The 12,596-nt window shown below is 48.3% G+C and overlaps 1 protein-coding gene across 2 annotated transcripts in view; it reads left to right on the top strand.

The window, feature by feature from the left end:
• The window catches only part of ETV6 (ETS variant transcription factor 6), a 251,975-nt gene extending 240,240 nt beyond the window's left edge, over nucleotides 1-11,735 (top strand). For both annotated transcript variants that reach the window (XM_077756469.1, XM_077756468.1), the window contains exons 6-8: nucleotides 5,896-6,038; nucleotides 7,909-8,009; nucleotides 11,630-11,735. In XM_077756469.1, coding sequence (XP_077612595.1) covers nucleotides 5,896-6,038; nucleotides 7,909-8,009; nucleotides 11,630-11,735 — 350 coding nt within the window. The remainder of the gene's footprint in view (nucleotides 1-5,895; nucleotides 6,039-7,908; nucleotides 8,010-11,629) is intronic.
• The last annotated feature ends 861 nt before the right edge of the window (nucleotides 11,736-12,596 follow it).

The raw sequence follows: 12,596 nt of genomic DNA, 5'->3' as shown, positions 1-12,596 counted from the left end.
TTGCTCAGGAGTATCCCAAGCGGCTCCAACTCCTCACACTGGCTGAGTCACTCCAGTTTATTTCCACTGCTCTACTGAGAAATCAAAAGAGCCCTCAAAGAGAAGGAAGTTTCAGGACAGCGGGGCTGCCGGGAAGTAGGGATGCAGTGTCCCGGGCTGCCTTCACCAGAGCAAAGCAGGGGCTGGGCGCTACGAAGCACCAGCTGGGGGTTTAAGCTCAGCTGTACCAGTGTAGCCCAGCCCCTCCCACGCCTTATGCAACCAGAGGTGGAAAGGGCCAGCCGCTCTTTGCACCTCTGGGCCCAGCGCTCCCTCCCCACCCGCTGTGGAGCCAGGAAGCAAAGATTATATTCCTCACCTTCACTTCTCCCCCCACCCAGCCTGCCACCGTGCGCATATGGTTTTGTTTTCCTAAGCCGATCCCCACTGTAAACACACCTCTGTGTATCAACCCAGAGTCGGCTGCGCTGGGTTCATCTACTTCCAGGTAACGGCTGACCTAGAATTGAGAAAGGGAAAAAAGAAACAAACAAACCAAAAAAGTAAAACAAACAAACAAACCCCTGAGCTGTGCATGTTGTAAAGCTCGTGTTTCTAGAAGCACGGGTTCTCAAGCTCGGCACTCTTGGTACGTGGGTCAAATGACCCTTCGCTGGGGAATGGGGGAGAACCGACTTGTGCGTTGTAAGACACTGAGCAGAATCCCTGGGCTCGACCCACAAGATGCCAGTAGTAACCTCCACCCCAGCTGGGACAGCCAAAATTGTCTCCAAACAGTGCCAAATACCTGCCCCACGGGGCAAGATTGGCCCCTGGTTTAGAACCACTGCTATGAAGCAGGGGAGCAACTTTCTATTTTGTATGTTATACTCCGCTCTTTCGTGGCTGAACCCGAAATAAATCTATTAATTTTTTGCAATAAACTGAAAGAAATAAGCCAGGGACCCTCAGCATCTGGTGAGTCGGGGATTATACCCACAGAACTCCCGTTTACAGACCTTCATTTAAAATTCCATTTGGGCACTTAAAACAACATAAAATCACTTTCTCAGAAGCCTTCCCAAAATGTTAATTAACCACCAGCATTAAACATTCCCTTTGTCGATGACTTGACTTGCCCACTCAGATTTTGAAACGTCGGTTTTGTCTCGCATGGTTTTCTCATTGGAAACTATGCTGGTTATGTGTGCATCGCCCATCTTTTTACAGTCTCTGCTCGGTGAGCGTGTACAATGGAGTCTCTGGTAAGAGACAGACGTGGGAGTGGAAATATTTCTCCTTAACCACAGGAAGGGAGTTTTTACAGTGCCTTTTAGCTGTGGGTACCCAGGGCATCTCACCCAGCAGAAAGGACGGAGAGCGCTCTCTCTGCAACCAGCAAATGGCTCTCCGCTTGAGCTAAACCCTTTTATAAACGCCCTCTCATGCAAGAGGCAATCCAAATACTGGACATTTGTTTCAAATACCCACATGCCTTCATATAGAAGGCCCTTAGGTTTAAGAGAAGTGCACTTAGAATTAATGAACACTTTGTAATATAAATATTTTTCACATGTATGTTCAAGGGTTATATTATAAGATAATCTTTTCTTTGTAGAGTTTGGTGAATTTTGTTATGTAGTATTAAGCATTTTCACTGATGATCAGAGAACATTGTATCTGTGCAGATGTGGATTTTGACAGAGCTAAAAACTTGCAGGGAGGGGCGCCTGGGTGGCTCAGTCAGTTGAGTGTCCGACTTCAGGTCATGATCTCACGGTTCGTGAGTTCGGGCCCCATGTCGGGCTCTGTGCTGACAGCTCAGAGCCTGGAGCCTGCTTCGGATTCTGTGTCTCCCTCTCTGTCTCTGCCCCTTCCCTGCTCATGTTCTGTCTCTCTCTGTCTCTCAATAATAAATAAATGTAAAAAAAAATTTTTTTAAGAATTTTTAAAAAATTGCAGGGAGACTGTTAACAACCTGCAGAAAATGTAGGGAACTAAAAAGCTTCTGCCTTTTATTACTTGAAATCTTAAAAACAAAATAACTCCTATGGCTGAACTTCAATTGTTAAAAAAAAAAAAAAAGAAGAAGAAAGAAAAAAAAAAAACCTCTTGTATGATCAGGCATTTATTTTTATCACCTGGAGTAATTTTTAACCAAAGAAACGCAACAATCAATAGAGTTATAAAAGCCACTTAATACTCTGAGTTTGAAACAACTGCTTTATGCCACAAAATTCCTGTTGCTCCCTCCGTTAGTGACTGAGTAATTCAATATGTCTTGAACGTCAACATATTTTTATTACTCAGCTAATGTTGGCTTTGCTGGATTAAATGTTGTTTAAAGTGATCAATTAGCAGCATGTTTGGGGTTATTTTCACATTTATGAAAGGGAAGAGTTTGCAAGAATCCAGTGTTTTTGAAACATATAGGTGAAGTCTGTTCTCTAGTAAGCCCTGCCCTTCATTTACCAACCAAAGAGCAGATGACATTCTAGGTCTTTTTGTTTTTTTTAATGTTTATTCATTTTTGAGAGACGGAGAGAGACAGAGTGTGAGTGGGGGAGGGGCAGAGAGAGACACACACACAATCCAAAGCAGGCTCTGAGCGGTCAGCACAGAGCCCGATGGAGGGCTCAAACTCACGGACTGTGAGATCATGACCTGAGCTGAAGTCGGACGTCTAACCAACCGAGCCACCCAGGTGCCCCTTATTTATTTATGTTTTTAGAGAGAATGCATATGCGGGGGAAAGGGGTAGAGGGAGAAAGAGAGGGAGGGAGGGAGCGAGAGAGAGAGAAAGAGAGAGAGAACCCCAAGTAGTCTCCATATTCAGGACAGAGTCCAACACCAGGCTTGATCCCACGACCCAAGCCGAAATCACGAGTCAGATGCTCAACCGACTGAGCCACCCAGGCGCCCCTCTAGATCTTTTTTAGTAAATGGTTTACATAAAGACCCAAGCTTGATGCCTCTGAAAAACCAGCATGGACCCCAGTGCTGGTTAAGCCCTTACTTGGAGCAAGGGTCTGGCTCAGCCTGCACTGTTGTATGAGAAATAGAAGGTACCCCAACCGTAAAACAGAAACCACAGAAACAAAGTGAAAATCTTTGTGCCGATGGGGAGGGAAAGACTACTCGCTTTACTCTTTAGCTCCACTTGGCCTAGAGCTGAGAGGATTAGCCATATATTGCTCTCTTTCATATGGGCACAATTTCTTTAGACCGAACGATTGAAGACCATCAGCTGGTTCCGTTATTATTGAATGTTTGTAAAATGAACACTGAGAGAATCGAGTCCCCAGTCCAGGTGAATCTACGAAGCCACTTTGCAGTGAAGATGATTTCTCCCGTGTAGAGAGGCGAGAGACGAGTTAGACACATCCCCCTTTGCTGTTCCCTCTAATTGACTGGCCTCCTGTGTGATAATATTCGTTCTTGTCCGATGTTTTCCAGTTGGAAGAGACTGTGGGGAAATTTAAATGTATCTGCCATTGGATGATAGGACAAACACCGAACCCGCAGCTCAATCCTCCGTTTCCCATTTGTAGTGAGAGTGTTTCGGGGCAAGAAGATGGCAGGGNAAGCCAGAGTCGTCCTGTTACAAGAGCCTTGAAGTGAGCGTGCGCCTGGGTGGCTCAGTCGGCTAAGAGCCGGGCTCTTGGTTTCTGCTCAGGCCATGAGTACTTCGAGTCCCGCATTGGGCTCTGTGCTGACAGGGCAGAGCCTGCTTAGGATTCTCCCTCTCCCTGTCTCTCGGCCCCTTCCCTGCGTATGCTGTCTCTCTCAAAATAAATAAATAAAAACTTTTTAAAAACATGAGCTAGATTCTTCTCAGTCTTCTCAGTGTGACACTGACTTCTCCAGGTACTTATGGTCCTCAGATTGGGTCCCCCGCTCTCTCCCTCTGGCTGGCAGGGTGGGTAATAGAAGTGGCTAGCCATTTCTGTCCCCAGATGGGGTTCGAACTCCCAGAGAACATGTGTCGTAAAAGAAGAGCACCGTCGGTCCTTTTCTGCAACACAGGAACTTGTACATCCCATTAATGTTTAGACACAGATAATGGGTGGAAGGGGGAAAGGCTACAGTAAGAGAGTTATGGTCATTTCAAGTTTAATGTCAGTTTCCTGAACAATTAAGCCTCTTAGAAGATGCCACATTTTATGCCAGTTCCTTGGGCTGTTGAGAGAAAAGGATGGATTTCACAAAGTCTGCACTAAACAGAGCTAAACCTTGCTCTGGAAACTCCTAAAATGTTACAGACAGCTACCTGTTAACCGGCTTCTCTGAGAATAGAAAACCCATCAGGAAGAGCAGTAGACAACCAGAACCTGGAATCCTGTCACTCGCGAGCTGTGCCCTGGGAGTAAATTACCAAGCCCTCTAAGCCCCAGCTTCCTCGTCCATGAAATGGGAATAGCAACAGCACTTGCCTCATAGGGTGTCGTCAAGGTCAAGTGCAGCACAGCGCCTGCTAATAGCGCCCAATAAGTGGCCTTGTTGTTATTTCCATTACTTTCCCTTCACTTGTGTTTTCATTAATTCAGTGATCCTGTAAAATAGGCATTATTCCCATTTCATCTATGAGGAAATGGGACCTCAGGGAGATTTAAGAAACTTGCCCAAGGTGACCTGACTCAGTTCCGCTTGTGAATATACTCCTGAGAAGTGTGTGTTTCCTTCTCTGCGTGTGTTGGCTGTAAAATTAACTCCACGTCTCGATTAGACACTCCCTGCGCAGGTGTGCCGGGCCTCACCCAACATAAGGAAGTCAGCACACCGTCGCACAGGGGCCCCGGAATTCCTGTCCCGGCCACCTCAGGCCTCAGAGGGTCAGGAAGGACGCACGTAACGTGCTGAGCACATACACCGCATTGGATAATCTGATCATTCACGACCAGCCATTCTGGCTCAGGCCCTACCAAAGCTCCCAGAGTTGACAGCGAACCCCTGGAAACTGGAGCCTCTTCCGTTCTTCTGGGGGCCAGTCCACAAGCACTCATAGATAGTAACGTCTCCCTCCGTCCACCCATCAAGGGGGGCTGGAGGGCAAACCGCATCCCATGACGGCACACGTCCGGAAGGCACTAGAACCAGGGAGAGCTGGGCAGTATGTGTCTTCTCGTTTCAGCCGAGAGCCGAGGCCTGGCACAGCACCTGGCCCGTATGAACCCACTTAGTAAATATTTGCGGCCTGACCCAGTGACGGAACTTCGGTCCTACACATGGGGTAGATGACCTTTTGCCCCAGGTTCCTTTCTACGCTGATTTCGTTACAATAAACCGATTTTAAAGAGCTCCAGAATATTCCGTAGTGAGAATATCTCTCTTCTTTTTGAAAACCGCACTAGCCACAGCTCCCAGCCGTGGCAAGCCACAGAGTCTTCTTTTCTGCAGCTCTTCATGCGTCCTGCTTGTTTTTCTGCCCTTTTGTAGCCTACCCCGGTCTTCTCGTCTGTATCCGTTCGCCCTCCAACACCAGAGCGCTCTTGGAGCATCACTGGGAATACCACACTGCTCACTTGCAACACTGGGGCTCTCTTTCCGCCCTTTGTCCCCGCCAGCCTGTTTTCACCCCCCTCTTTTGGCTCGCTCCGTGTCTTTCACGGCTCTGCTCAAGGTCAGGTCATGACCTTGGACAGGCTGCTTCCTCTTCCGGGCCACTGCATTCCCATCTGTGGAGGGGAGGCCGTTGGCCAGGATGGTCTCCGAGGCCTCCACGGGTCAAAGGTTGCCTCTCTCCAGCACCATCTGCCGGATCTCTCCGGGCCCTGGTCTCCTCACTGTGAAAGAAGAAAGGTAGACCATCCATCCACAGTGGGCAGAAGCCGTTACTTGATGATTTTCTGGTTCTTCTTCTTAGGGCATCAACAAGAAACGTATTCAAAAGTGTTTTCTCGCCCTTTTCCTCTGTAGACTGTAGACTGCTTTGGGATTACGTCTATCAGTTGCTTTCTGACAGCCGGTACGAAAACTTCATCCGATGGGAAGACAAAGAATCCAAAATATTCCGGATAGTGGATCCCAATGGACTGGCTCGACTGTGGGGAAACCATAAGGTAAAAGGGCACCAGATATTTACTGTGCAAACGAATTCCAAAATAAAGCCTTCATCTCCAGGTTGGAGGATAATTGTCTGTCTTCTGCCCTCCAAGTGTGCCCATCATTATTTAGTTTATTCCTCACCGGGCAGACAGTTAGACAGTTGGAAAGGGAAGAACGTAATTAAAGATGCCACTTTCCATGTGTTACTTAAGCCGGGTGCCAGTTAACTCCACACCCCCTGGTCTGCACTGGGAGTAGCCCTCCGTCCCATCCCCTCTGTGTGCAACTGCTGCCTGGGTGTCGCTAGGAGCTGAGGAACAGGGACTCTGTGACTCACGAGGGAGCTGGGGAGGTATCACTTCTGTTCTGCTCAGTTAGCAATGCCCACGTCCACTAAGGCCCCCTTCGACATGGAAACGCTCTCATTCTGACTCTGAGATGTCCCCTTGAAAAGCAAACAGGCGACAACTGTCCACCCCACAATTTTCCACCCTAGGAAGAGAGAGTTGAATTTAAAAGCTACAGTCTTTTATAGTTAGGAAAACTGTTGAAGTGCGCAGAGGTAAAAAGTGGGTCGAACACCCTAACCGAGCCTGATGGATGCCTGGATCAGGAAACACTGCTGTATACGTACAGCAGAAGCTTACTCAGCCTTAATAAAGGATAGAAATCCTGTCACAGGCTACGGCATGGAGGGGTCTTGGGGACATTCTGCTAAGTGAGATAAGCCAGTCACAGAAAGACAAATCCTGCCTGTTTCCACTCTTACGAAGTAGCTACAACAGGCAAATTTGCTGAACCGAAGAGTGGAATGGTGTGGCCCGGGGTTGGGGAGAGAGGGGGAGGGGGAAGAACTAATCAATGGGCGTAAAGTTTCCTTTAGGCAGGATGGGTAAGTCCTAGAGATCTGCTGTACAACATTGCACCTACAGTTGACACTACCACAGTATGTGCTTGTAGATGTCTTCTTAAGTGTTCTTACTGCAGTAACATAGAATAGAATAGAATAGAATAGAAATAAAGAATAGAGCAAAGACCCCCCCCCAAAAAAATCCTTAAATAAGTAAATCTGTATTCCTACTAACAAAACAAAAACGAGTTACCAAGACCCAGGCCTGACCACTGACGGGTAGGTGTGGGGCAGGGTACGCAAAGCACCTTATAGGCACGACCCCAGATGAACAGAGCGGGCGGCGACGGAGTGGGGCACAGTCAAGCTACAGGGCAGCCTGTCTCTGGCCCCGTTGAGGAAGAACTAATTGCAGGCCATGACCAGATACGGCAAGGCCCCACCGCCCTGCTCTCGGATGCAGGTAAAATCCTGGCCCAAGCTCCTGATGGTGCCTTAGCCCCAGGGCTCAGAACCACTGTATTCTTCCTTCTACGACAGAATTTAAACAAACAAAAAATCTCTTCCTTAAAATGACAAACCAGAAACACGAGTTGGAGAAAGGTCCCTACAACCCCAACCAGAAAAAAAAAGAAAGAAAGAAAAGAGAAAGAAATTCTCTGTGGGTGAGAAGGTGAAGGGTGACCCACAGGTAGGGAACCTGCAGGGAATTCACCGAGCGCAGCAGAGCGTGGGCTGGGGAGGGCCACGAGCGAGGTTGCTGCGGGATGTGTTTTATCAGCCGCAGCTTCTGGCAAAAGGTGACTCACCTGAGGAGAAATGTGGGCGCCAGTGTCTAAAAGCTGAGGGGGTGGGAGCTGGTTGCGGGGGGTGGGGGGGACAGCAGGGTAACAGGCAGCTCTCCCCACCCAGCAGGGCCACACGAGCGGCCGAAGAGCTTTTATTTTAATAGCCCCCCAGCGCCTGTTCTGAGGTTTATTTCACTGTGTCTTTGTGCTTTTTTTTTCCTCCCTCTTCCTCCTGCGAACAAACAGAACAGAACAAACATGACCTATGAGAAAATGTCCCGAGCGCTGCGTCACTACTACAAACTGAACATTATCAGGAAGGAGCCAGGACAAAGGCTTTTGTTCAGGTAGCACTTCCTTTTTCTCCTTTCCTTCTTTCGGGAGGATATTGTTTTCCTTAAATAAGAGGGAGGAGGGCACCTGCCTGTCTGACAAGGCGAGCCATCTCTGCTGCAAACTGGACACCAGTTGCTGGGTTAGAATTTCAGGAAAAGAAGTTGGGTTCGTTTGGTTTTTTAACTGAACATCTGTCCCATAGCAAAGCCCAAACGAAGTAAGCAGAATCTGACCCGCGTTAAAATAATGCAGTGACCAAATAGTAGTGTCTGACATTAACATCCAGCGTCACTGAGAGGAGCTGCCGAGGTCACACCATCAAAGTCGAAGCGAGGTATTAAATCTAGACTTCCGGGTTCCCAAGCCTTGGAAGCCGGTTTCTGAGCCAGCGTGTGTCCAACTGCAGGTCCTGACCATTAGTGAATCATGAAATAGGTTTAATGAGTCAGCTCACCGTTTTTCTTTTTTTTTTTTTCCAATGGAACAGAACAGAATTGAATAGGGTAGAATAGAGTTGAAACTTCAGACTGTATCACGTGAAATAAGAGTGACTAAATGATGGTTCATGAAAACTTTGTGTCATGTTTGTGTGTGTGTGTGTGTGTGTGTGTGTACGTACGTGCTGAGTCATGATGTCAAATTATCTTTTTTATGGTGCATTATAATCAGAAAAGTCTGAAAGCTGCTGGACTAGACATTCCTCTTTCCAGACTTCCTCACAGCTAATGAGTTCCAACCATTTTGCCTACCACATAGATTGCAATTCCAAGCACTATGCCAGAGAGGAGAGAGAATTACCAAAGGAGGAAGAAAGCAATGTAAAGAACCGATCAGGAGAGGTAGAAGCAGTGGTCACGGACACTGGTGGTCATGGACGTGGGGTGACCAGGGGAAAGCTGGGAGAAGGTGGGATCAACAAGCATGACGTTAGGTTATGGGTTTGGCAAACAGGACAGAAAAGAGTTTTGCATGGGGCTAGAGAGATGGGTTTGGAATTAATGTGTACACACATCACACGTGTCACTCTGTTTGAGTAGATGCGTTCACTGGGACATTAGAAAGAGCAGAGAACTCAGCTTTATTTAGCCTTAGCAGTAATGGTAACTTGGGAAGAATGGAAACAGCCGAGTTCTTCAAAAACAACAGAAAAGCTTATTCAAGAGATGGAAGCAGAANAGAAAAAGAACCTTCGCTTCTCTGACTCTGCTGACATCTTCTCTTCGTCCTTGACCCTAAACACAGTCCGCAGTTCCTATTCTTTCTGGATGAAATGATCCCATTACACAGCCTCAGTTAGACTTCATGATTTGACTCTTCAATCTTGGTTTTGTATCCAGTTCTAGAATCCCCCTGGATTCCAAATCTGAATTTCCAAGAGCTTCTTATAGTACATGTCCACTTCCATACCTTCTCCACGTACTAGAAATCTCCCCTCCCCATATCCAGAACTCCCTTTCCTCATCAGCGGGGCCAACGTTGCTTTAAGCAACCAACTTTGATGCTGGAGTTACTGTTGACTCTTCCTACATCCAGGGCAGTCATTGTGCTGGATTGTCCCTCGCTCTTCCACACCATTTCTACTCCATTCTATGTCGCCGGGGTGAAAAGCCTGGGAACCACATTTCCCAAGATTTCTTACCAGCACGTTCGAGGTTGGAGTCTACCAATGACCAGCACTTTCCTGAGAATTCAGAAGATGTAAGAAAGGCAAAAGCATTATTATTGCTTCCCTGTCTAGACTCGATGATTCACACCTAGATTAATTCGATAATCCTTTCTACCTCTGGTCTACTCCCCTGCCTTCCAAATTCGTCACGCATACTGCCAGCTACCCTGCGATGCTAATATGATTCCCTCTGCCAGAAATATATACCTCTGACCTTTGCTTTTTTAATATATATGCCTTCTACATCCATCTCAAGTGTCCTGCCCATCATGACGCTCCAACACACACAGATAGCTTCTTCCATCATCTCTTGGATTCCCTTGGCCCCAAACCACATCCTGATTTGCATTTTCAATAGCTGTACCTACGAAGTCCTTCTCCCCACAACTAGGCCAACTCTCCTAGAAGGGAGGGGATTACGCTTTATATAATTCTATTTTATATACCTTATGGAGGCTTTCAGTAAATGTTTCTTGACAAGCCTGATATGGAATATCAGAAACTTATTGTGGAAAAGTAGTCAAGAGAAGAAAGAGGTAGGGTAGAGGGCCAAATGTAGTGCATCTGTGGATTTGGGCTTGGGAGATGGTTAGTGACTTCAGACGTTGGGGAGAATTGTTAGTTAGTGGATGAAAGGAGAAGACAAACTGCAGACGAGACAAATCCTACTGCTTGAGAGGTTTAGCAGTAAAGGGCAGAAGTAGTTGGAAGGTTCACAGGCTTCCAATAGTGATTTTCAACAACATGAAAGGACGGGATCGTGCTATGAGTGAGAAGAGTTGGTCATTTTTGAGGAAATGAGTGGTGGAAGCCAGACTTGCCACAAAATGAGGGCTCCTTGGTATAAAGCCCTGGGTACAATCAGACGAAGTGTTAAATTGCCGGTAGTCTTTACAAGATTTATGGGCACTGAGGGAAGGAGGACTGCAGTGTGGACTGGTGCTGTTCCATGGCTCTTTGGTGAGGAGGCAGGGCGCAAAGAATAAGCAGGGCTCAGGGGGTGCCCGATGAGGTGTGGAGGAAGGGCTGGGCCATGATGTGTATAAGAAAAAAGACTGGCCAGACTAGAATAAAGGGTTCATGCTCGAAAACGGTAGGGGACAAGCGTCTCCTGGGTAGAGGTGTCAGAGAACCCAGATGGGCACGCCGAAGGGGGTGTCCGTGGCTTTACCTGGTCAGTGGTCATGGCAGGCTTTGGAACGTGGCGTGAGCATGTTTGAGGACAGTTGATCGGGTGCAGGGCGGAGCGTCTGGGAAGAGGAAGGTGTGCAGCACCGAGCGGGGCGGTGGAAGGGCCACTCCCACCGTGAGGGCAGAACGTTTGCACCCGGGCCACCTTCCTGAACCGTGGAAGCTATGCTCCTAACGGGTCACTGATCATATTCCCTACAAGAAGCTAAGGCTTGCTGTATACACACCCAGCTGCAGAGGAAGACAGGCTAACGGGGATTCCTTGCTAGCGTTTTGGGTGGATCGGTGATAACGCTGAAAATAATTCTTTTTGCCTTCCTAATTTCTAAGAGCACCACTAACTTGCCCTTTTATGAGAATTTTCCCTTCGGCATTTCACGGTATCCTTTGAGTTAAATTCAAGCTTTGCATACGGTTCCCCGGGCCCACGGTCTGGGATGGAAATGGATGTGCAGCTCCCATAGGTCATTGGAAAATCTCTATAAAAACAGATCAGCGAGCTGTACCAGGGTTCCCTCATATGGTCATGCAGGAGTGTGCTGCACAGCTCACAGCCATCCTAGACGTTTTTATAGTTATTTTGCCGTTTCCCCGGCAGTCAGAGGGAAGGGGCACCTCCTTGCACTTCGTGCTGAGTCAGCGTTACTGGCCGAGTTCAAATAGCCCTCCGGCTGTTTGAGGTGACGGGCCTTTGCCTTTAGTTTAAGGGTTCAAGGTGAAGGCCGCTGGAGGAAAATGTAATCTTCTGTGCTCGTCCGTTTCCTCTTGCCAAAGGTTTATGAAAACCCCGGATGAAATCATGAGTGGCCGAACGGACCGTCTGGAGCACCTCGAGTCTCAGGAGCTGGATGAACAAATATACCAAGAAGACGAGTGCTGAGGGAGNGTTTCATAGTGTTTTTGTTTCGTTTTTTTGGTTTTTTTTTTTTGAGACCATGCAGTTTGACTTTTCATCATTCATATAGGGGAAGACAGCCGAGGTTGTTTTCCTGTGGAAATACATATCTATTATATATACCTATTTTTTGCAAATCTCACCAGGCGCGGCAAGCCCGGCTGGTCAGGAAAGAGAACACACATGCAGAGTTTCGGGTTCCTCTCTCTCCGGCGCCATCGACCGGGTTTGTGCCTGTTGCTGTTGGGTCTTGGCGGGCGGGGGAGAAAAAGACGCTTTGAAAAAAAGATAAAGCGAAAAGGAGAGCTCTCTTTTTCTCTCTCTGGCTCTTTCCTCGCCTGCCTCCCCGCCGTCCTCCCTCCCTGCCTTGCTGTTGAGCTTCAGATGCCTTTGAGCGGAGTCCAGGCTCCGGGACGGTCTTGGGAATTGGTGACACTCAGACAGTCAGCGGTCTGGGTGCTTTGCAGCGGCGCTGCACAGAAAATAAAATTAAATTGACTTTAAAAGTAGTAATAATAATCAAGCCCACATCCGGGCATCTGGCGGCCGATCGGAGGGCGGCCCCAGCCTCACAGGTGCTGCGGGGCCTCCAGGGAGAGAAGCGCGGGTCCAGCGGCTGCCCTCCGTCCCTCCCCACCCCCCGCCCCGTCCCCGGCCGTAAGGACCCCGGGGCTTGGTGGTTCCGCAGTTCGCAGGATCCAGCTGCAAGGCCGCGTGCCCTACTGGGCAGAGGCCCCAGCATCGTGGGGTTAACTTGCGGGTCCCGCGAGGCGGGAAGTACAGACAGAGCCCTCGGTGCTGACGGTCAGAAACTCAGAAACTGTGCAGGAGCGGGGGCTGGCCGCT

The sequence above is a fragment of the Crocuta crocuta genome, unplaced genomic scaffold, assembly GCF_008692635.1.
Source record: "Crocuta crocuta isolate KB4526 unplaced genomic scaffold, BGI_CrCroc_1.0 scaffold262, whole genome shotgun sequence".
NCBI classification, from domain to species: domain Eukaryota; kingdom Metazoa; phylum Chordata; class Mammalia; order Carnivora; family Hyaenidae; genus Crocuta; species Crocuta crocuta.
The sequence above is the reverse complement of the archived record's forward strand: the minus strand, read 5'-3'. Positions and strand labels throughout refer to the sequence as shown.